Source organism: Macaca fascicularis, chromosome 14 (genome assembly GCF_037993035.2).
Source record: "Macaca fascicularis isolate 582-1 chromosome 14, T2T-MFA8v1.1".
In the NCBI taxonomy this organism is placed as follows: domain Eukaryota; kingdom Metazoa; phylum Chordata; class Mammalia; order Primates; family Cercopithecidae; genus Macaca; species Macaca fascicularis.
In genome coordinates this window covers 20,596,774-20,619,610 of record NC_088388.1, presented here as the reverse complement: position 1 = coordinate 20,619,610, position 22,837 = coordinate 20,596,774, and the positions used below count along the sequence as shown (strand labels likewise).

At 47.2% G+C, this 22,837-nt stretch overlaps 1 protein-coding gene across 2 annotated transcripts in view; it reads right to left on the bottom strand.

Annotated features, from left to right (window-relative positions):
• Positions 1-11,401: 11,401 nt before the first annotated feature.
• Positions 11,402-22,837, bottom strand: part of SYT13 (synaptotagmin 13) — a 46,357-nt gene continuing 34,921 nt past the window's right edge. For both annotated transcript variants that reach the window (XM_074013853.1, XM_005578109.5), the window contains 2 exons: positions 17,524-17,653; positions 11,402-15,489 (listed from right to left, as the gene is read on the bottom strand). In XM_074013853.1, the coding sequence (XP_073869954.1) occupies positions 15,185-15,489; positions 17,524-17,653 (435 nt within the window). In that variant the 3' untranslated portion in view covers positions 11,402-15,184. The remainder of the gene's footprint in view (positions 15,490-17,523; positions 17,654-22,837) is intronic.

The following is a 22,837-nucleotide window of genomic DNA, read 5'->3' as shown; positions in this document are numbered from 1 at the left end:
TCCCTGGGTTGTGGATCCCTTCCTTCCAGCCCCCCTAGAAATTCACGATATTACCCATTATACTGAAGGCAACATTGCCTCACCACCGAGCTTGAAATCCTGGGGAGGGGAGAAGGGGTGAGATTTTAGCATTCCTGTTTATACGAGGTAGAGGATGAAACAATACAATTCCATTCCGATCCAGGGCTTTTGGGGAGATAAAGAGCCAAGAAGTCCAGACCCCAATAGGGGAGTGATTTTTGGCTAAAAAATAAGTAAAATGAAAAGTACGTATTCGAGTTACATTATTTATACTCTTTCTTTATAATCATATCATATGTTGAGGGTTTTCTTTTTCTTTAATAATCAAGAAATGCCTGCTATAGTTCAGTGGCAGGAGGTGTCAATGCAAATTGTGCCCTGAGTTATACATAACTCAGATGAGAGTCTCTAGAGATGTGGTCCTTCTTTTGCAACAAGGCTGATAACATGCTCCATGGTCATAGGAAACTGGGGAATGTGTCTCTGCCTGTAAACTCTTCCTTTTTTGAACAGGATAGAGATGTCCTAAAGAAATGGAGAAAAGAAGAGAGGACTCTCAAGGCATCAGCCTACACACACACACACACACACACACACACAATCACAATATACAATATAAGCTTTAGAAATAGCCACTTGCCTACTCCCTGGGGCAAGTAGTGTTTTAAACTAGAGGAGTCTGATCAATGCTCTTTCATTCATTTAACTACCGGTATACCTCGCAAGGGAGTTTTAAAAAATGTGCGTGAGCTGTTAAAAACTTCTGTTCATGTTTCTACATCTGATTTATGCATATTTTATATGCAGAGATCCTATCAAGTGGATGCAGGTCATTTTGGGGTGGAGGGAGGAAGATCTGAATTATATACACGTGGTCAGTTCTGCTGAGAGCTTCATCTCTTGGTTGGCAGAGGGTGGTGTGGTCTGGCCACAGGCAAGGCCCCAGTGTCTTCAACCTGCTTGGTTCAGACATTATAAAACTGTGGTGGCTTCCTTCCTTCTTGGTTTATGTTGTCTCTGAGGCCTCATGCCACCGTTGAGAACCATAGTGGAAATGTCATCAACACTGAACATGTTACAGCCCTTTCTTTGTCCTACCAGTCCCTTCATCCCCCACCAATCCCTTCCCCTTCACCCCCATGGTCTTGGTGCTAAGATAACTTTAGAATCATTGCTGCTAGTCAATAGCTTTTCATTATATAAATATATTATATATATTATATATTATTTTTGAAACATTTTTGTTTGTTTTCAACAGTGATGTAGCATGTTAGAAAAACAAAACAAAACAAAACAAAAACCTGGGCTCCTCCAACTGTCCCACTGCCAGGCCTCATATGCTGCCTTCTTCAACAAATCAATGCACCCCTGCCTGGTGACATCCACCCCACCCTCCACCCCAGTCAGTTGCACACATGCTTCCCCACCCTCCTCTGAGCAAGAAGACAGTTAGCAGGAACGAGCAAGGAAAGGCTGAAAGCCCCCTTCTGAGGCTCTGAGGTTCCCAGCCCCGTTCCACTTCCCCACTTTAAACTGATGTCTCCCTCCATCTGCTCCTCCCATCAGGGTCAAAACCTAACTGTGGTCCAGTGGGATGCTGTTACAAAGCACCAGGTCCCACGGGGCCCAGCCCCAGCCTCGGGACTTCCTGTCCCCTCACACATGCAAACTGCTGTGTCTGGGGAGTTTCACTGAGCATCGCAGAGACAAAGAAGGGTTGAGGGCAGAGATGGCTGGCAAGACAGGGCTTGGTGAGGGCAGAAACAGTAGGTTGGGATCCTTTCTTCTAGCCAACAGTTGCCTTACACCTTACATTGGGTAATGGGTAGGGAGGAGCAGGCCAAGGCTCCCACTCATTTGAAAACCAGGAAGAGAGAACCAGTGTCTTCTTGAGCACCTGGTCAGTTGGGGCTACGCTTTTTCCTCTCAAGAGATCATGGCCAAAATGAGCTAAAATCTTCAGCTAGAAGGGGTAAAGCTTATGAGCCAGTGCCAGTGCCTACCCTGTAGCCCCTGATAAAGCTGAGAGCAGGTGACCTGCTTCTGGCCTAACAGAATGAGCTGCTAGGCACAGCACGCAGCTGCAGGGGTCACCTCCTCTGCTGGCCAGCAGACCTTGCAAAAGCTAACCTCTCAGGTGGTCCTGAAGTTAGGTTAGGGCATCCCTGAAACTCTGGGTGCTTGTGGCTTCTGCTAAATTTAGCCATGCCAGGGCTGTGGCAGACACTCTGTAGGCCACATTGCCTTGGGACAGGGAATAATTTGGGTGATACACCACTGCAATTTACACGGGGTCTCTTCTCAGCTTGGATGTTCCCTGGGAGGCCCAGTGCTTCTGTCCTGTGAATTCTGCATGTGATTACCCATGATTTCTGTCATAGGCATTTCTCACTGTTCTGCTTGCTTGAGAAGGACTTGGACTGATAGGACACTCAGAGTCTAGCCCAGGGAGCCACATGCTTGGCTAACCTAATCTCCCCTTGATGTGTATACAGAACTGTGGAAAAGCAGTTGGTGCATCCCAAACGTGTTTACTTCAGACAAGACAGAGCCCTTTAACTCAGTCTCTGGTTTAGGAGTGATGACTACAGGCTTAGAATGAAATGTGTCTCGGGCTGAGACTTGACATAACTGGGCTGGCTGATTAGTGACTTTCTTTGGCTCATGGGGATGGTGGGAAGTGAGATCAACCTTGAGGCCCAGGTTTGTGGCCAATTGTGCCAAGAAGATACCCAGCAGAGCCTGGGAGCCAGGGCCCTTATGATTAACATGATCTGTTTTTCCTTCATGGAGGACAAAATAAAACATCCACTGCCATCTAGTATCTGTGAAACATGAGGACAGCCCAGCCATGTCTGTAACTCTTGCCATGTCAGAATACCCAAGTTTTGCCTGCCTGGTTGAATATGAGAGTCCAGGCATCAAAAACAGCAGTCTTATTTAATTTAATTTTTTCAATGACTGGCCTTTGACACCTTGTGATGCTGGGCACATCCTCATTTCCCCATTCTCACTTGGGACTGAGAGCAGACTCCAGCTCCGGGGTCCCTGGATGGCCAGGTTCAGTGCTGGGCCCCGGAATCTATGGCACTTGGAGGTCTCTGACCTCAGCCTCTGCCACATGTTTCCAAGTTGAGTTCTTTTGCTGAACCCCCTTCCCTTGAGTTGCTTATGCCAACCCTTTAATTTGGGAAAAGGACCTTGTAATTACTTAAGGTAATGTTTAAATGTTTTCCATTCATTTGGAGGTGGTGCCAAAAGCGGGGAAAGCACGCAGAAGGCTGGAAACGATAGCTGACAGCCTGCCGTGGGCCCACAGCCCTGGCCCAGCCTGCACTGAGGGGCTTGTGCCATGTTACTTGATCACCTGGAGCCTGATGGGACCCAGGAGGTAGCCTGAGGGGTTGAAGTATAACTTCCCTCTTCTGGATGCCCCCTTTCACTTTTCTTTCTCCCCCCTCTGGGAATGGGAGGTCTAAACCTAGGTCTGCTTTTGGCTTTCAGTCTGGGTTGATTTCCAAGTAGAATTCATGCTTTTTCTTGGCCCATAGGTCCAACTTTTGGCAGAAGGCACTGGACTTGTGCCCCTTCCCTGCTTCAAGAGGCAGATCTAGCCAGGCCAGGCTGGAACAGCTGGAACAGGCAGGCCAGGCCTCTTCAGACAAGAAAGGGTTTTCAGAGGGCAGTGGTGCACCCATTCCAGACACCAGTCTTCTGGGGAAGTGGTGCTGTGTCATGGGTTCTAGTCTGGCCTCTTCCTAGGTCCTCAGGAGGACTCAAGAGACTGGCACAGCCCTTCTGCTTGGAGGGAAACCCATCTCCCATTTGGTGGGGGCCCTTCTCTTGCCGTCTGTTGGTTAGGGTGCTTGAGCTGAGTGGATGGTGCTGTGATATTTTTAAGGAGCCTTTGAGGCAATCTTTGCATGTTAGCCAGAGGGAGAAAAAGTGCCCTTTTGGGAGGAAAATGGTACACCCCTCCGCTTCCATCTGGCACTCCCTTCCCCCCACCCCCGCAAGTGGTATCGCCCTGGAAATACCTATGCAATCCAGTCTCCCTAGGAGAGAGTGCATGGAAGCAGGGGTATGTGCAGTGTAGAATACAGATGCTACAGCATATATGTTGTATATATGGACATATACAGTATGTATACACACAGAGTAAGAGAGTAAATCACGTCTATATATCTATAAATAATATCCTATATATTTATACATTTCTATGTTTTAAATAGATATAAAAATAGAGTCTATAGAGCTGGGAGAGCAGTGGGAAGCCTGGCGCTGTGTTGTGCAAAGGGGGAGGGAGCACGGCCTTCGGAGAGGGAGCCGGGGAAGGCCAGCAGGCAGGGTTGGCTGGCAAGGGGGCCTCCTACCCGGAGTGTTGGAGAGGAGAGTGGCTGGGTCCCGGCTCGCTCCATGCACTTTCTCTCCTTTTCCACAGGCTTGGTCTGAGGTTGGAAGGAGATACCCCCTGAGCTCCAGCTGAGGTGCCCCCTACCTCTCCCCACCCCCACAGCCTACGCTTAGGCGGTCACTGCTGCTTGGCAGTAGGACGTGGTCTCTGACTCCTGGTGGAGGGACCACTGCACAAACTCCTTCAAAACCCTCTCCCACCAGGACTGAGCAGCGTCGGTGGCAATAGGAAAGGTGCAAACTGGATCAAGAGCTGGTCCAGGAAAGATACCGCCCCTGCCCTCTTAGATGCTTCTGCTGCCCCTAGAGGCCGAGCCGCTGAAGTGCAGCCATCCTGGCCTCCCTCACCTGCTCAACCACTTTCGGGGAGAGGACGCGGGCAGCGTGAGCATCGCCAGGCAGCGCTGCCCACCATCCACAGGCTTTCTGGCCAGGGCAGGTGGCATCAGCTAGCAGGAGACGGTGGGAGAGACATATCTGCACACTCATAAATTCAATGGCAACTCCAGTCCAGAAGCAGGGCTTGGGCCCAGCCCGCTCCGCGCAGCAGCTGCTGCTGGCTGTACTCAGGACAACGCTGTTTCCCCTCCCTCACAGAGGCCCGGTGGCCCCCTACCCCACCCCCGCCGTAACAGGCAGGTTTAGTTCACGTACACTGTTCGCATTCTGTAACTTGAGGCAGAGGCTGAGCCGGGATGCCCCAAGCTCATCCACTTTTGTTGGGGAGGGCGCCTCCCTGGGTTTATCACCAGCTCCCAGCCCGGGCCAGGCAGGGATGTCTGGGGGCCACGCGGGGGCACCGGTGCAAGCTGGCAACATGACGGAGGGCTTGTGCAGCCCTGACGGGACCCAGAAGCCCATTTGCTCCCAGTTTCCTCTCTCTGTTTTTTTCCTCCTGGAGGTAGGAGAGAGGGCCTGACCAGGCACCCGATGATGGAGCACAGGCAGCTACATGCTCCCTCTCTCCAGACCAGCCTTCCGTCTTTGGGGTCCGAAGGGGCATTTGCTGCCATCCTGAGCCTCCTCTGCCCCTGTCTTGCTCTTCCCCACCATCCTACAAGTACCTCAGTCTCCAGCAGGCCCACCCCTCCACTTGCAGCCCAGGGCGGGTCTGTTCTGCCAATGCCCACCTCCTTGAGCCACAGCTAGCTGCCAACTGGGTCTTGGGACACTCTGCAGTACCTGGCTCAAGAGAGACCAGGCCGGGCCGAGCCTTCTTCCCACTGCTGTGGACCAGACCCACGGCCAGGGGATGGGCATCCCCAGGTAGCAATCCCACAATGCACTGTACCTCAGAGAGAGAGCACGCCAGGGGCACCAAGGGACCGAGCCCTCCGTCCAGAGGGGGACAGCGGTCACAATACTGCTCACCAAAAGACAAAGGCCAGGCTGCCCTCGGGCACCCCTCAGTCTTCACTTTTGTCTCTCCGGAAGAACCAGCAGTCTGATTCCGTCTATTTCAGCCCCCGTCTCTCTCCTCTCCACCCCCACGCTGCTGAACCGTTTTCATGTCAATCACAAAGGAAAAATAAGTGGGGGTGGGGGGAAATACCTAGGAGTCTATTATCACATATTAATATGTTAATACTTTCTTTCTTTAAAAAAACAAACCTCTTGATGTTATTATTTTGCAGACTACGCTTTATAGTACCTGTGTGACGGGACCTAGAACACTGGATACAAATAGAGCTATGTTGGTTTATCATAATATGTACGCAGAAACTTTCTTTTTGTCATATTATCCTTGTAATGTAAGAAGATTGTTAATAAAAGCATTTAAATTTACTCACCATGGTCGAATTGCTGCCTCCTTGCCTCTATCCCCGGCCTGTGCTCTGGTTGACTCAGAACGGGCCCCACCACAAGGGCTCAGGTGTCAGGATAGGAGTCTGCCTGCTGCCAGGTTGGAAGGAACTAGAAGAGGCCACTAGCCCCTTCTTGCTGCTCTCATTGTTCCCCCATTAGAGTCTCCTTCCAGCAAGTAACCTACGTGCCTCGCCCACCAGGCAGGCCAAAAGAGGTGTGACCGAAACCGTTTAAAATAAATCTCTCTGCCCCCATATGCATTCATCCCACAAGAATCTCCTGGAGGCAGCACACAGGGCTGTTGCAGATAAACTGTTGTCTCATTCTCCCTCAAACTGCCTGGCATGGTTCTCTACTTGCAGACCTGGTCCCTGGAGAAGGGTCTTTCCTCAATGGTTTGTCACTGGCACTGGTATAGGGGTGATGAGTGATGCTTTCCCCACATCGTTTTACAAAGATGAGCATAAATCCAGTGAAGACGCATACTATGTTTTAATTTTTTCCTCCCGAGCTGCTCGGTCCTCCTACTCCTGTTTCCCTGCCCTGCCCATTTGTCTTCCTTTCAGGAGCCTGCCTTGTTCCTTTTTCTTAACCTCTGTCTTACCATTTTCTTCCCAGCCCTTGAACGCTTCCTTCCCGTGGTTGATCACTCAGAGGCCTCCTGTTGTGAAAGCCACTCTACAGACCCCATGGAATGGTCTAGTTTTCTTCTTCCCAAAGGAGGTGTAGGGAAAGAAGGAGCAAAGAGACATAGCTGTCCATGTCCAATCAGCCCAAGTGAACCAGGTTCAGCCCCACACCCTTTGCAGCAGTATCTGGAACATGTTAATGATTTCATAACCAGGAAGCAAGGGATGGAAAGTCTCCCCATTTGCACTTCACCATGAAGTTGGTCTCCCCAAACTGGGGCTTGTAGAAAGTGATAAGGGGCTGAAGTCTAGTCCATTCCCTTCCTCCCTCTTCTCCCCAGCTTCTCCTGTCCCTTCTTCCCCAGGATTCAAGGGCGAGTTGAATTCAACCCAGAGAGGACTCAGGAGAATGACCAGCTGCCTGAAGACCTGAAAGGCTACCATGAAACAATTTCTAGAATGATCTTTTAAAACATAGATTCAGTCATGACATCTTCTCTGCCTAACACCCTCCACTGGTTTCCCACTGCCCTTAGAATTCAATCCAAACTCCTAATTATGACCCATCTGCCCTGCACAGTGCAGCCCTGCCTACCTCCCAGCCTCATCTTGTCCTCCCCTGCATTGGGCTCCAGCCACACTGCCTTCAACTCACTAAGCTCTTTTCTACCTTGGGATCCTCTGATGCCATGGGCCCTCTGCCTGAGATAGCTTTCCCCAGATGGTTGCATGACTGAACTCTTCTCTTTTAGGTCTCATCTAAAACGCAGCCTCATCTAAAATCCAGCCTCTCTAAACTGTGTAATCACTGTGTGTGTGTGTGTGTGTGTGTGTGTGTGTGTGTGTGTGTGTGTGTGTGTGTGTGAAAGAGAGAGAGAGAGAGAGAGAGAGAGAGAAACAGAGATTGTTTTATGTCCGTCTTCCTCTTCCACATTGTAATGCCCACAAGGGAAAAGCTACATAGTGGGCACTTAATCAGTGGGTATTGGAGGAATGAATGAACTTAAGCCACTCCTGATAGAAGTGCAACCCCTGCAATGCTGTATTGGTCACAGCTGAGGTCCTAGGTTCTTCCATGTTGCCTGTCTCTCTAGCTTGGTTTCCTTCCTTGATCAGAAAGACCTTGCACCTGACCTCTGCTTACATCTAACCTTGATCCGGCCACTACTCCACAATGCTGGAGGTTGTTCCCATGGTACTCACTTGAGTTCCCCTCCATTCCAACTTGCTCTTGCCCCTTGGACAATGTTCCACCCAATCCAGTCAGGTGTCTCCTAGTTCCTGTATGAAAGAGAACTTTTCCAGCTCCTTCCAGCTTGATGATTCTCAGAGTTCATGGTTCCAGGTAGCATTTTTAAGCTACTGCCAATGCATGTAAGTGATCTTCCAATAAAGACCCTGGGCTGCTGCTGTACCCCAGAGTCTGGACCTTTTAGGGTTAGGCAGCCCCAGATTCAAATCCTGCTGTGCTGCTTTCAACCTATGGGACCTTGGACGAGTCACTTATCCTATTCTATCTCTTCGGCGCTTAGCCCAGAGCCATGGTTTATTAGGTGCTGATTATCATTATCCTCATTATGACCTCTAAGATAAGGGTGAGTGAGGTGCTAGGAAGCATCAAGGATTCCTACTGCCATTCTCTTTCACCCTGAATCCCTGGGGCTGCCCGGGTGACTTTTAATAGAGTCATTTACACCTTCAACTGGCATGGATGCCTCTACCTAAATGGGAATCACCATTCCCCTCTCAGAGAGATCCTCAGGGCACCTTGTTCTGCTTCCTGCAGCTCATCTCACCTGGCCCTCAAGGAGAAAGGAACTTCAGAGAGGTTCTGTTTGTTCTGGTTAGAAAAGCAGGTTCCTCCTTGCTTGTCCCTGGTTGGAATCCCTGGGTTTCTGAAACAGGATTTCTGTCATCACTTGTCAACAGGCTGTCCTGAAATACCACGAAAGGGTGCTGGGAAACTGAGCTGGGGAATTATATGCCCTAGCATGGATAGGCTGCATTGACAGGAGACCAAATCTGGCTGAGGATGAGCAAGCACAGGGGCCAAATCACACAGTGGCCACCAGTAGCTCAGTTTCCATGGCAACGTCTGGCTTCTAGAGATGGAGGTGCCTACCTGGGAGAAAGCCTGGCTTCCTCCCATCCTCCTCCAAAGTAGGGGTCTTCTTCTCTGGCTTGGAGAAGCTGCTGAGGTCCCTGCCAGGGGCCATCTGTGCTGGCTCACCTGCAGGAGATGAGGAAGGGGAGCAAGGGGACAGTTCTCCAACACGTGGACTAAGAAAATGCCCAGCTCCCTAAATCCATCCACAGCCACATACTCTGGCTTTATCCTTGCCAGGCGTCTGCCTCAGGAGGGAGACAGAACAGATGCTAGAGTTCAGACCTCCTGAAATGGTGATGCTTCCAATTGGCTCTAAAAAAAAAAAAAAAAAAAAATGAAACTCTTGGATGGAAAATTACCACCAGCCCCATTAGCAATTAAGCAAATGAGAAGAGGCTGATTGAAGCATCAGGTGCCATTGCAGGTTGTCTAGAGGAGTGAGTAGCTGTCAGGAGGGACTGTCAGGAGATCCCAGAGGGGCATTACCAGGCAGGCATGGGGCAGGGAGAGCAAGTACACATGTATGTGGGTTTAATTTGTTTTATGCACAAGATAGGAGGCTAAAGGTATGTGTAAAAAGTAAGTTGTTGACTGGGTGTGGTGACTCACACCTGTAATCCCAGTACTTTTGGAGGCCAAAGTGAGTGGATCACCTGAGTCCAGGAGTTTGAGATCAGCCTGGGCAAAACGTAGCAAAATCCCATCTCTACAAAAAAATACAAAAAATTACCCGGGTGTGGTGTCATATGCCTGTGATCCCAGCTACTAAGGAGGCTAAGGTGGGAGGATTGCTTGAGCCTGGGAGGTCGACGATGTAGTGAGCCTAGATTATGCCACTGCACTCTGACCTGGGTGACAGAGCCAGACTTTGTCTAAAAAAAAAAAAAAAAAAAAAAGTTGCTGACAGTTTAGGTCACAGAATCAAAAATGTTAAAGCTGGAAGGAGCCTTAGTGATCATTTGGTCCAAATTCATTTTACAGTTGTGGAAACTGAGGCCCAGAGGTAAGTGACTTACCCAGGGCCGTGAAGGTGGTCAGTCACAAAGCCAAGTCGGGTTGCAGATTCCCAGCTCCTGATGCAATGCTCTAGACATGAGTCAATTTCATACGCAGGAACAGTGCTTGTTATTTGAAGCATTTCAACGGAAAGGCCTTGTATACAGTGACTCATGAACTCTGCTTCCCTCTTCCATTTCTCTTTTATATCAATCTAGACTCTTGAGTTTTGGGCTCAGGTGGGCCATATTCATAGTTACCTGTGAAACATAGTCTGCATAACATTTGGCTATGTGGGATAAAACCCACCAATCCTATTTCATTATGAAAATTAAAATGCTAGTTGCCATTAAAATATAATGTATGTGCATACATAATATAAAATAAGGAATTATATGCAGATGTGGAAAGCAAAGACATCTCATGGCTTTCTTTATGGATTGTTTATCCTGTTTAAGAACCTTCTATTTTAATTCTGTGTGACCTGGCTAATTTTCGACTAGCTTTGCAATTCAGGCTCTGCCCCTTGCTTAATCCCTCTTCCTCCAGAGGGCAGGGCTGTAGTGGCCACCAGGAAGGCTTAGGATTACAGGACTCCAGGAGTCCCCTTGTCCCTGCTTGCCACCAGGAGTTCATGAGTACCACTGGCTGCTGCTAGATCCTTCCATTGATAGAGTATTTCTTTGGGGAATGTTAAAGAAAGAGGAGTTACTAGTTTCCACCTAATTTTTCTCCCCAGCAATGAAGCCAAATCCCTGAAAAGCCTCATCCAACCTTGGCATTCCTAATTGTATGTAGCCTCTTTGATTCAGTACTCAAGCAAGGCCACCAAGGTACACATACATGCACACGCACAGAGTACTCTATGACTCACTCTATGAGTGGTTCCACTCACTCCTGGGTATATATCTTAGAGAAACTCACAAAGTGCACAAGGAGACATACAGAGGAATGTCATAGCAGCATTTTTTGTAACAGTAAAAAAAAAAAAAAAAAAAAAAGCGAAAGAAACATGTAGATATACATCAACCACAGAGGACTGTGGCATATCCATACAATGGAATATCATACATCAGTGAAAAAGGAAATAAACTAGAGCTGCATGTGTCTGCACAGATGAAATGGAAATATTTAATGTTGAGTGAAAATAGTGTGATACAATTTAAATGAAGTTTAAAAACACTTTATGGAACTCAGGGTTTACAGAGACATGTAGTAAATGTATAAGGGAATGCCTGAGATGATAAACCCCAAATCTAAGGTCATGGTCTTCTGAGTAAAGGGCACTGAGGGTACTTCAATTGTAGTTGTCAAGTTTTATTAAACATGGCAGTGGTTCATAAGTGCTTATCAGATGATTTCTTCTGCATTTTACATGCCGAAATATTAGGTAAAAAGGGAAAGAATAAATAAAACACCAGGCAGCTGACCCTGTTGGAAATTTTTTATTTACCACTGCAAGGTTTTTGCTCCAAAGTGTCACACCAGACATATGACTACAATGTCTCATGCGTCTTTTTGTGCTTTAGTTCATGACTGCAAAAACACACACTTAGCATTTGACAACAGGAAACACAGAGGGCAGAAACAAATCACAAGGACTAGTTGGTTTAGGCTACAGCCACCTTTCACCCAGGACTCTTTTACATCCAAGAGAAATGGACCCTGAATAACTGGTCTCCTAGCTGACTCTCTGTGCCCAGCTGTGTTTGGGGTGACTTGTCATTCAACCCACACAAAAAGTTATATCTCAAATCAAAACGGACAGACATATGCAAGGTCTTAATCAATAAGTGCTCAACAAATAGATATTGATTTGATGCAAGAGGTGGAGTCACAGATTAATGAGGGCGGACTCCTATTTTCTACTTCAGAAATCTCTGAAGAAAGAACCAGATCACCTTTTTGGGCAACGGTGCATTCTGAAATGGTCTCTTATCTTATTTTCACCTCTGTCTCACACCCTTTTTAGAAATGCTCACTGGCATCGCACAAGGTGTTCCTTTAAAAAATGATGAGATGCTTTCACACAGGCTCAATTACTATAATTTGATAGTAAATTGTCAATGTTTCTGGTACAAGGTAAGCTGATGTAAAGACTACTGAAATATTTTGATTTGGCAGTTTGACATCTCTGGGTAATTTAAAATGCACTAAGATGGAGTTTCAGTGGAAAAGCAGAGCAATTATATTCTCTTCATCTGTTGATTACATTTACATGGAGAGCAATGAATTGTCATTAGGCAAATAGTAATACTCAATGTCATGAATTTCTAGCCTGACTGCTGAGACATCTGATGCCTTTACCATTGAGAACTCAGCTAGGACTCTAATTTGTATGCCATTTGCAGTGTCTTTTTCTGCCTACTCTGCCAGGCATTCTTAATTCATTAATTAACTCAACAAATACATGTGGAGCACCCATGAGACAGCTTTATCCCAGGCACTTAGAATACAGTGAACATAACAGACAACTCTCCTTCAAAATGTATCTCATTTCTGTAATCCCTGCTAAGTGAGTTCAAGGCTGACATCTAAGATGTTCTGTAGTGGAACCTAGCTCCCATCAGGGGCAACCTTTAATTTGGATTCTGGAAGACTAAAACTTGGAGATAAAAAAGAAGAAGAAGGAGAAGGAGAAGGAGGAGAAGAAAAAGAAGAAGAATGAAAGGATGCTTCATGACCGAATGATGATGGGTGGAGTTGATAACTCTGGGATCAGGGGCCCCGCCCAGCCCACCTGAAATTCCTTTGATGGTACTATAACGCAGCTGCATCAATTTATAAGGAGCCATGTTTCCTGATTTTTAGCCTAGAATCCAACTTTTCTAGATTGGAGTAGTAGATGTTACCAAGAAGAGAATGCTCGTCAGCTTTCAGCTTGTAGGAAATGTTTTGTTTTCTCTTAGCCATACCAACCAAAGAGAAGAAACCAGTATGGTGAAGAGATCTCTAAAACATGTTATAGAAAACCACTAACAAGTGCTTTCCTAAACAACACTTGGCAGGTGCTGGTCAACCTCATGATGAAGGTTTCCAATTATCCAAAAGACTTCCCATGAAAGAGGGATTCATTATTTTTTCTGTTTTTTTTTTTTTTTCAGAGGATGGGTAGAAGTTATTTCTAATGCTTTTCTATGTCTGTACAGAAAGAAAAAATAATGACCATAAGGTTATAAGGTTCCTGCTCAGATTCTCAGGGAGAGGCCAAGTATAACTTGACTTGTTGAAGGAATGAAGCCCTTACCCATCTTGTCTAGGAATTCTGTCTTAGGGCAGTGGATTAGGGTGACATCTGAAAGCCCAGAGTTTTAATGTTAATAGAGAGGGGTCCAAAGGCAGAATCCACGGTTCTGGAAATACCACGATGCTTCCGGCACTTTCTGGGCATTCTCAGCTGCCAAATTAAAGTGAAAAATAGGCTGGGCATGGTGGCTCACACTTGTAATCCCAGTACTTTGGGAGGCCGAGGCAGGTAGATCACCTGAGGTCTGGAGTTGAAGACCAGCCTGGCCAACATGGTGAAACCCCGTCTCTACTAAAAGTACAAAAATTAGCCGGTCATGTTGGTGGGTGCCTGTAATCCCAGCTACCCGGGAGGCTGAGACAGGAGAATCACTTGAACTTGGAAGGCAGAGGTTGCAGTGAGCCGAGATCGTGCCACTGCACTCCAGCCTGGGCAACAAAGAGCAAAACTCCATCTAAAAAAAAAAAAAAATAGTAACTTAGCTTAAAGATGATCTGCTGGTGGCCTCAGAGTTTGTTTTTAGCCAGGGAGTGCCTACAGGTTTTGAACACTATTTCATCAATTATATCATTCATTGGGGTAGGCTTCCTAGTCATTAGTCCTATCTTATACAGCTGGCCAAACAGGTTCTGAAGGGCAATGTCAACAACAGAACCCAGGAATCCTGGTTCAGGGGTAAGTACTGTATCCACTCAGCAAGGCTCATAATTTAGATTTAATTAACAACGTGGACATCTGTTTAGAATAACAGGTAGGAATTCAAAACCTAGCTGCTGGTTATTTACCCATTCAAGTGAAAACACATTTACCCACTCAAGTGAAAACAGAGGGAGGCATAGTTGCAAAAGACCTGATTTCCTTTTTAAAATTGTCTTTCTTCTCTGCCTACATGTAGCCAGATGTCATAGACTAAGTCAATAACTAAATTCCTCCTGAAGTGACTGAACACTGAGAAGGGACCGGTCTATCTCAGAGAGTCACTTTGGTGATGCTGGTGGGTGTGACACCTAGCAATCAGAAACCAGCCAATGACTCACAGGAGATCCCACCTGTACTTTGTTAGGGATGGTCTCCCCAAGGACAATAGAAACTGATTTTAAGATAAAAACAATAAAATTCTTCAATAAAAAGCACAAAATTCAGTCCAAGAGCAGGGGCCTTATGAAATGCACAAATTAAAGTATTAAGAATTAAAATAATTAAATAAAAAAGCCGAGGCCCCAGATTGCACACTGATGGTTGAGGTGTCCAGCATTGGAACTGGCTGCACCATAGTTTTGGGACTCCATCAAGGACTGTGGCTGAAAACCTGTGTGGAATGTTGCAGAAGGAATTTCTCCAAGTACAGTGCTCCACCCTCTACATCAGCTTGTTAAAAATGAAGGCTCCTGGGCTTCGACCAGGAATACCCACTAGGAATGTCTCCAGGTGAGCCCAGGAATCTGCTGGTGACTCTTCACATGCTAAAGTTTGAGAACTGCCGGGTGACTGCCCTGCGTGGTGAGCTTGATTGAACGCTGGCTAAAGTTTGTTTCCACCTGGGCAACCTCTAACTCTAGGAGTTGATCCAGGATACTTTCACTTCCTTCATCATTTTTGAAATGCTTGTTTTTCGAAAAGCCAAATTCTTCTTTGCATCCATGATTCCCACATTTAGCTTTCTCTGCATCTGGCCTAACCCCACCTATAAAACAGGCATAGGAATTGTATTTGATAAGCATCTCTTTCAATAACACAGATGAGCAAAATGCATTCCTCAGTATGACCCGCATATTCCATTTCCACACACTGTCCTGCTCTGTCTTGCTTATTTTTTAGAAACAGGAGTATGATGAGAGAGCCATCCTAGCCTTGCAAACACATCTGTCACTGTCTTCTGGGTGTCAGAATGAGGAAGGGGCACAGAGAGCAGGTTGCAGAGGACGGGTCAGGGCTGTCCAAGAAGGGAGGTGGCCAGGCAGCTGTTTACAGGTGCAGCTGGTGCCACATGGCAATCTGCCGGCGAGGGTTTTTGAGCATCTCCTCCCAGTGGCTGCGCTCAGAGCCCGAAGTGTGCAGGCCCAGGCTGCAGTGGCCAAGCGCACAGCTTTGCCCTGACTCGTCCTGGCCTAGCACTTCCAGCTCCACACTGGAGGCCTGCAGCAGGTCGTCGGGCAGCTCAAACATGATCATCTCGTTCCACACGGGGTTGATCTTGTGCTTGGCTCGTTTAGTCTGCTTCTTCTTCAGCTTCCGAGCCTGGTGCTTCAAGGTCACCTTGACAGAGACATCTGGGGAGGGGCAGAGGGGAAAAAGAGACAGAGAGAAGGGCCAAGAGTGAGTTTCTAGGATCTGACAGGGCCCAGGACAAAGCTCCCTCCTGGTGCTAGAAAGATGATATCTCTAACTCAAGAGTTTGGACATCTGTGCCCCATATACCCAACATCCTAGAGGGCTCAGTTTTTCCTTCTGGATACCCCAGCACAGGTCCCAAGTCTATGTGACCATAGAAGGCTCTGCTATAACAGCAGGAAAGCATCCCATCTGGACAATCTGTAATTCTAGGAGTCGATCCAGGATACTTTCACTTCCTTGCATTGGAGATTATTCTCTGCTCCCCCACTGGGCCATGCATTCATTCAACAAGTATTAAGTGCCCACCCTATGGCAGGCACTGGTCTAGACGTGGGGATACAGCAGAAGTTCTTGCCCCTATAGAACTTGCACTATAAGTGTAGGAAACAGCCAATACCACGATATATAAGGCTGACCACTGGGTGGCCTGTGATTGGGGCATGTTAGAGTACCAAGAGGGAACCACCCTTTGCTACATGACTTCATATCCCCACATCAAACCAGGTCCGTGACAATAGCTCAGGGGTCCTGCAACTGGATTTTAAACTCAGACCAGAAAAATGAAGCCAGCCCCCAAGTCTTCATCCCCTTGATTCTTGGTCTAAGCAATTTTGTCTGTTATTAAAATAGGAGATCCCCTGCTGGTTGGTTGAATTCTTCTGATCCGTACTTTTTAAAGTTTTATTTGAAGACCCCCAACTTCCTATGGAAGAGGGATGAAGGCAGACTGCCTGTTACTGCATGCTCCTCCAAACTCAGGACACTGCACCAAGAGAGCTGGCCCCGAGGAAATCCACAAACAGGTCACCAGGTGATCTTTCATGTCACATCACAAGGCTGGACTGGATTACTTAGGGTTTCCAAAGCTAATGTGAGAATAATTGTTACTTGTATTTAATGCTGTAATTATCACCCCTGGGAGGTTAGTTTGTTATTTTTGCAGAGATAGTTGAGAGAGGAAGTGTTGTACTGTAATTGTCCTGACAGGAGCTATAAAAGAAAGCAAGAAGCAAAGAATTGTCTAAAGGGAATGAGAATAAAAGCATTGAACTTTGACCTTTGACTCAGGAAACTGCCAGCAAGACTAACTCTTCTGATTTCATTAGCCCCAAGTCTTTTGCTTGAAATTCAGAATGCAGTGGCAATTCTTTATTTGCACCCTGCTATAAATAGAGACTTATTTATATCTTGTTAGGAGCATGTGGCTGCCAGTCCAGGTATTATCTGGCTAGCCGAGGATGCTTTCCTGCTCATATTGGAGAGCTTGCTTTGGTCTCCAAGATGCTGAACCTGGGCTGGGGTATCCATAAGGAAAAACTGAGGCTTCCGGGGTGTTGAAGAAAATCTTATTTGGGTATATGGGGCACAGATGCCTGAAACCTCAGGCCTCAGCCCACGTACCCACACACCTTCTGCCATCACCCACACTCAGCTGGTATGAGGGTGGCAGTTGGCAAAAGGCTGAGAAGAGAGAAGAGACTGGGGTGGGTGGGGGGAGTGCAGTGGTGGTGAGTTCAGACAGGAGGGGAAGAACCTGGGCTTCCTGACAGCTGCCTGAAAGGTGGGTCCAGCCAGATGTGGTTGACAAAGGCTGGGCCAAGTTTTCCCAACAGCCCAGGCCCTTCACTCCACGGCTATAGTCTGACCCTTGGTTTCTTGTGCTCTGTGGTTAGGGCTGATGGTTCTCATAGTGGATCTCCAAGGAAGGGACCCCCAGGTGGCTCACACTTGGGTCCTAATGGATGGGATTGGCCCAAGAGTAAATGGATGTGAACTCGAAGAAGTGAGTGTGTCCTTGAAAATCAGTTTGTGAACTTAGGGTGAAGAACACAGCTGAGTATGGCTCTGTAGATGTGCTCACATTCCACCTCCCTGCTTACCTGTGACCATTTCCTCCCAGGCACCACCTCCCTCAGCACACACTCCCGGTAACTGGAGGGGCCTTGGCCATCCTCTCACGTCTCACTCACCCTTCCCCAGGAGCTCCTTGGACTGGTTAGAGTGGAGGTTCTTGGCTTTAATCAGCACCACCAGGAGGCGGTTGGCAGCTGGGAGGTAGCTGATGGACAGAAGGACCTCTCCAGCTCCTGCAGATGGCTCCTGAAACAGAACAGGAGACACAGGACGGGAGTCTCACCTGGGGACGGCTTCTGACCCAGCAACAAATGCTGAAGCTGGGAGCATGCTGGATTTGCATCCAACAGGCATCCTCGAAACCATTTACCCATCAATTCTGGGGTCTCCACCCTTGCAGAAGAGAGCAAGGCACAGAGGAATTCTATGTGGCATGCTCTTCAATAGCAATTTCTTTGTTTGCCTCCAAATGTGATTTTTCACATACCATATAGTCAAATCCAACATACAAAACAGAGCAAAGAAATGCTACTCAGAATGCAGCAGGGGGAAGGAGGCCAGAATTCCCCATTACCCTTCACCTTCCACCACCCCCAAGCTCCTGGGACACCTCTGTCCTCTAGGGCCTCAGAGAACAGTTTCAGAATCCCTGCATGGGCCCATCAGGTTCCTGGGGCGGCCGGAGAGTTATAATTCATTACTTTGTTTGAAAAGATAGTTCCTTCCAGCTCCAGGAGGTTGCTTCATCGACAGAGGGACCAGTAATGTCAATGAAGTGCTGGGGCATATGACGATAGATCATGCCCAGAGGCAACTGGCAATAACCACACCTCAAAGGAGGTGATGCCCTGTGAGGCATCCAAACAAACACATCTATCCCTGGATGCAGCTTTAGAGTAATTCTCCTGAAATTCCTACAAGAGTTTGTTTTGAATTTCAACAAATCCATCAAGGGACAAGAACCACCAAAAGACACCTCCCAGGAGGTGGGTGTTTGGTTGCAATCCAAGCTCTGGGGAGACCTGGCAGGAAAGAGAAGGGAGTGTGTGGGCAGGGATCAGCTGAAGGTCAGGAGTCTCCTCTGTTGAGCAGGAAGAAGATGCCCTTCCCTCGAAATTCCAAAGAAGAGGCAGATGTGTGGCCTGCTGTGCCAAGATGGAGAGTGGGGAGTGGGAGTGGGGGAAGGGCCCATGGAAGCTTGTCTCTCCAGATGTCACAGCTTTCAGTCCTGTGCCCCTTCCCTCCAGGTTTGTCCCTCTTTCCCAGCTGTGCAATGAGGGTAATTCAGTGAGGTCTGGTACCAGGCTGGGGCCCTGGCTAACAGCCACCATGGCTTCCTAAGCTTCCTCCCCTCCTGTCACACCCAGGATGTCTGTTCATCCATCCTGGACCAGGCACTCAGAAGGGCTGAAATCAGTTTTTCTTTGCTCACTGTGACCTCTCTGGATTCAATCATTCAGCAAGCATATGTAATGCACCTACTGTATTCCAGACGCCATAATTAAAGCCATGAACTCAACACAATCAGCCTTAAGGAAGCTTGCAGTCGCATGGGGAAGACAGACAGGAAGTGATTAAATATGTAACATTGGGCAGCATTAAATGCTATGAAGAAATATAGATATCAGAGGATGAAGTGAGAAAATGCATATAGCAAGTTCTTAGTAAAGGTCATAAATTACAATTCTAATGACAACAGTCAAAACAACAATTATTACTAATCCAGAACAAAGGTAATGCTGCAAGCATAGACTCTATACCAGATTAACTGGATCCAAGTTCCAATCCTACCATTGTGATCTCGGGTAAGTTACTTAACTTTTCTAAGCCTCCATTTCTGCATGACCCCAATGATTCCACAAGTTTTGAGGGACTGGTCATATGAAGAAATGATTTGGGAGCCTCAAAGGATCTTGGTGATGAAACGAATGATAGCAGCTAACACTTACTAAACATTGTGTGTGAGATGCAATTACATTGTCCATGCCACTAGAAAGTAAGCGCCACTGTGGCCTCTGTTCACACTATGCAACCCCAGCACCTGGGACACAGTGGGCACACAATAAACATTTGTGAAAAAAGGGTAGCACATCCCATTTATAATCTTGACGACAACCCCGAGAGGGCTACTGATTTTGTTCCCATTTTAACGTAAGAACCTGAGATGCAGAAAGGAAACATCGTTGCCAGAGGTCACATAGGCAGGAAGTGGCAAAACCAAGCCTTGGAAAGGAGGTCCAGTCTGATAGCAAAACCTAACTCCTGAATCCATGGCTCTCCAGCTTTCTCAGTTGGCAGCCCTTCCCAACCCTCTCATTTCACAGTGAAGGAACTGAGGCCCAGGGACTTGTACCAGGCACCCAGAGAGATGTCCATAGAGTTGGGATGGGCACCAGCCTCCTGGCTCATGGTCGATTATTAGAGGGCCACAGGTAGCCCGGGCTATAGCCACAGGGTGACCAGACTTGAGTCCTCTGCTCCCTGCAGACCAGGTGAGAGGAGTCAGCACCTGTTGGCCTCTGCAGGGATCTTCACTTTTGCATAGGGTGAGGTTTGACTAGCCTAACCAGCTGCACGTAGCCAGACAATTTCAACAGCACCTGCTCCCTGGGCACTGCTGCTGAAAATACTTGCGGACTAAAGTAATCCTTTCTTTCTTCTTCCTTTCCCTGGTTTTCCCTGGTTTTCTTTCTCTCAGGTCTCAGTGAACCATGCAAGACTGCCCTTGGAGGTTAATATCCAGAATCTACAAAGAACGTAAACAAATTTACAAGAAAAAAAAAAACAAAACAATCCCATCAAAAAGTGGGCAAAGGATATGAACAGACACTTCTCAAAAGAAGACATTTATGTAGCCAACAGACATATGAAAAAATGCTCATCATCACTGGTTATTAGAGAAATACAAATCAAAACCACAAAGAGATACCATCTCACGCCAGTTAGAATGGCGATCATTAAAGTCAGGAAACAACAGAGGCTGGAGAGGATGTGGAGAAATAGGAACGCTTTTACACGGTTGGTTGGAGTGTAAACTAGTTCAACCATTGTGGAAGACAGTGTGGCGATTCCTCAAGGATCTAGAACTAGAAATACCATTTGACCCAGTGATCCTATTACTGGGTATATACCCAAAGGATTATAAATCATGCTACCATAAAGACACATGCACACATATGTTAATTGCAGCACTATTCACAATAGCAGACTTGGAACCAACCCAAATGTCCATCAATGATAGACTGCATAAAGAAAACGTGGCACACATACACCATGGAATACTATGCAGCCATAAAAAAGGACGAGTTCATGTCCTTTGCAGGCACATGGATGAAGCTGTAAACCATCATTCTCAGTAAAGTATCACAAGGACAGAAAACCAAACACCACATGTTCTCACTCTTAGGTGGGAATTGAACAATGAGATCTCTTGGACACAAGGCAGGGAACATCACATGCCAGGGCATGTCAGGTGGTGGGGGGCTGGGGGAGGGATAGCGTTAGGAGAAATACATAATATAGATGACTAGTTGATGAGTGCAGCAAACCAACATGGCATATGTATACCTATGTATCAAACCTACACGTTCTGCACATGTATCCTAGAACTTAAAGTATAATAATAATTTTAAAAGACTGCCCTTGGAGTGGGTTGCCCTGTGAGTCCCTCTTGATGCACATGGCACTTTTGGCTGAGTATATTCCAGCTAGAACTGGGCACTGTGGGCATGTCTGTTAACCCATTCTGTCCTAGAGAAGAAAAACATCTGGGCTGCAATGACTGAGGGCTCCACTCACCTTGTTCAAATCAGCCCATCAGCCCACACCCTCTAGCTGGGGCGAGGGGATCCCTGGCCTGGACTTCCAGCTTTCTCCTGCCCTATACACCCAGAAGTTCACCTCCTACTTCTAACTCCATGCCACCCTCTGAGGTTGTTCACATTTGTAGTAAACAGGTCAGTGATCAAAGCAGTTGTGAGTATGTATTTGCAGAACAGAGACAGCTACAGAAAGTATGATAATTGTTAGGATGAGCTATGAGGTCAGGACTTCATCTTAATTACTGTTGCTGTGTCCCTAGTTCTTGGCACAGTGCCTGGCACATGGTAGAAACTGGGCAAGGTATTTGCAGAATGAATGAATGAGTGAATGATGGCTGCTCTTCTAGGGGGCAGTGAGAGAAGCTGCTAGGTGCCTGAGACTTCTTCCTAGATTGGCTGGATTTCTGCCCTTTGGGGGCTGTACCAAGTCTCAGAGCCCAGCAGGGGAGTCTCTGCATCTCGAGAGAAAGCTAGTTTACTAGTTTAATAATCCTAAGTATTGATTCCTTCTCCCAGGATCCCCATCTGTGATTCCACAGAAGTCCCAAATCACACACTAACTAGAGAGTGGGCTTTGGAACAGCTGAGTTCCATCTGAGAGTGGCTGTGATTTTTCTGTCAATTTTCTGAGCCTGGGAAAGAGGAAAAAATGGAGCAAGGAGGAAATCATAGCAAAAAGAGGAGCAGGCAGTGGGTGAAATGTACTCTTCCCTCCTGCAGTCTGAGTGTCTATTAGGAAAGGTGCCTGCTGGCCACACCTCATACTTGTCAGGTGGCTTTCACGGCAAGTAATGAGATAGCACAGGATTTCGAGTCAGACCAACTCAGCCTCAAGGTCTGCTGTTTCCTGGCTGTGGGACCCTGTGTGGATTCCTGAACTACTATGACCATCAGTTTCCTCACCTGTAAGGTGGATAGTCATGGTGTCTCTCTCATCTGGTTGATTTGGGGAGTGGCAGCACTCAGGTAGAGTCCTAAGCATAGCAACTGATACATGGTGAGCATTAAAAAATAGTGCCCTTGGCCTGGCGCGGTGGCTCACACCTGTAATCCTAGGACTTTGAGAGGCCGAGGTGGGTAGATCACAAGGTCAGGAGATCAAGACCATCCTGGTCAACATGGTGAAACCCTGTCTCTACTAAAAATACAAAAATTAGCTGGGTGTAGTGGCGTGTGCCTGTAATCCCAACTACTTGGGAGGCTGAGGCACGAGAATCACTTGAACCCAGGCGGCAGAGGTTGCAGTGAGCTGAGATCACACCACTGCACTCCAGCCTGGCAACAAAGCGAGACTCTGTCTCAAAAAAAAAAAAAAAATAGTGCCTTAATCAGTATTTTTCTCTTTGCTTTAGCACGAGGGATGGCAAACATTTTCTGGAAAGTGCCTAATAATACCTATTTGGGGCTATGCAGCTTATACAGTCTTTAGATCAGTTTAGCACTGCCCATCTGGCTGAGAGACTAGTCACCTAGAAAGTTCCCTCAAGGCACCACAGTGCAGGCCCTTACATGAGGCTTTGACCCAGGGGCCTAAGCAACTACATACCATCTTGTAGCCCTGACCTTCCCAGACCCCCTTGCTGTCTTGGCCCATGGGGAACAATGATTT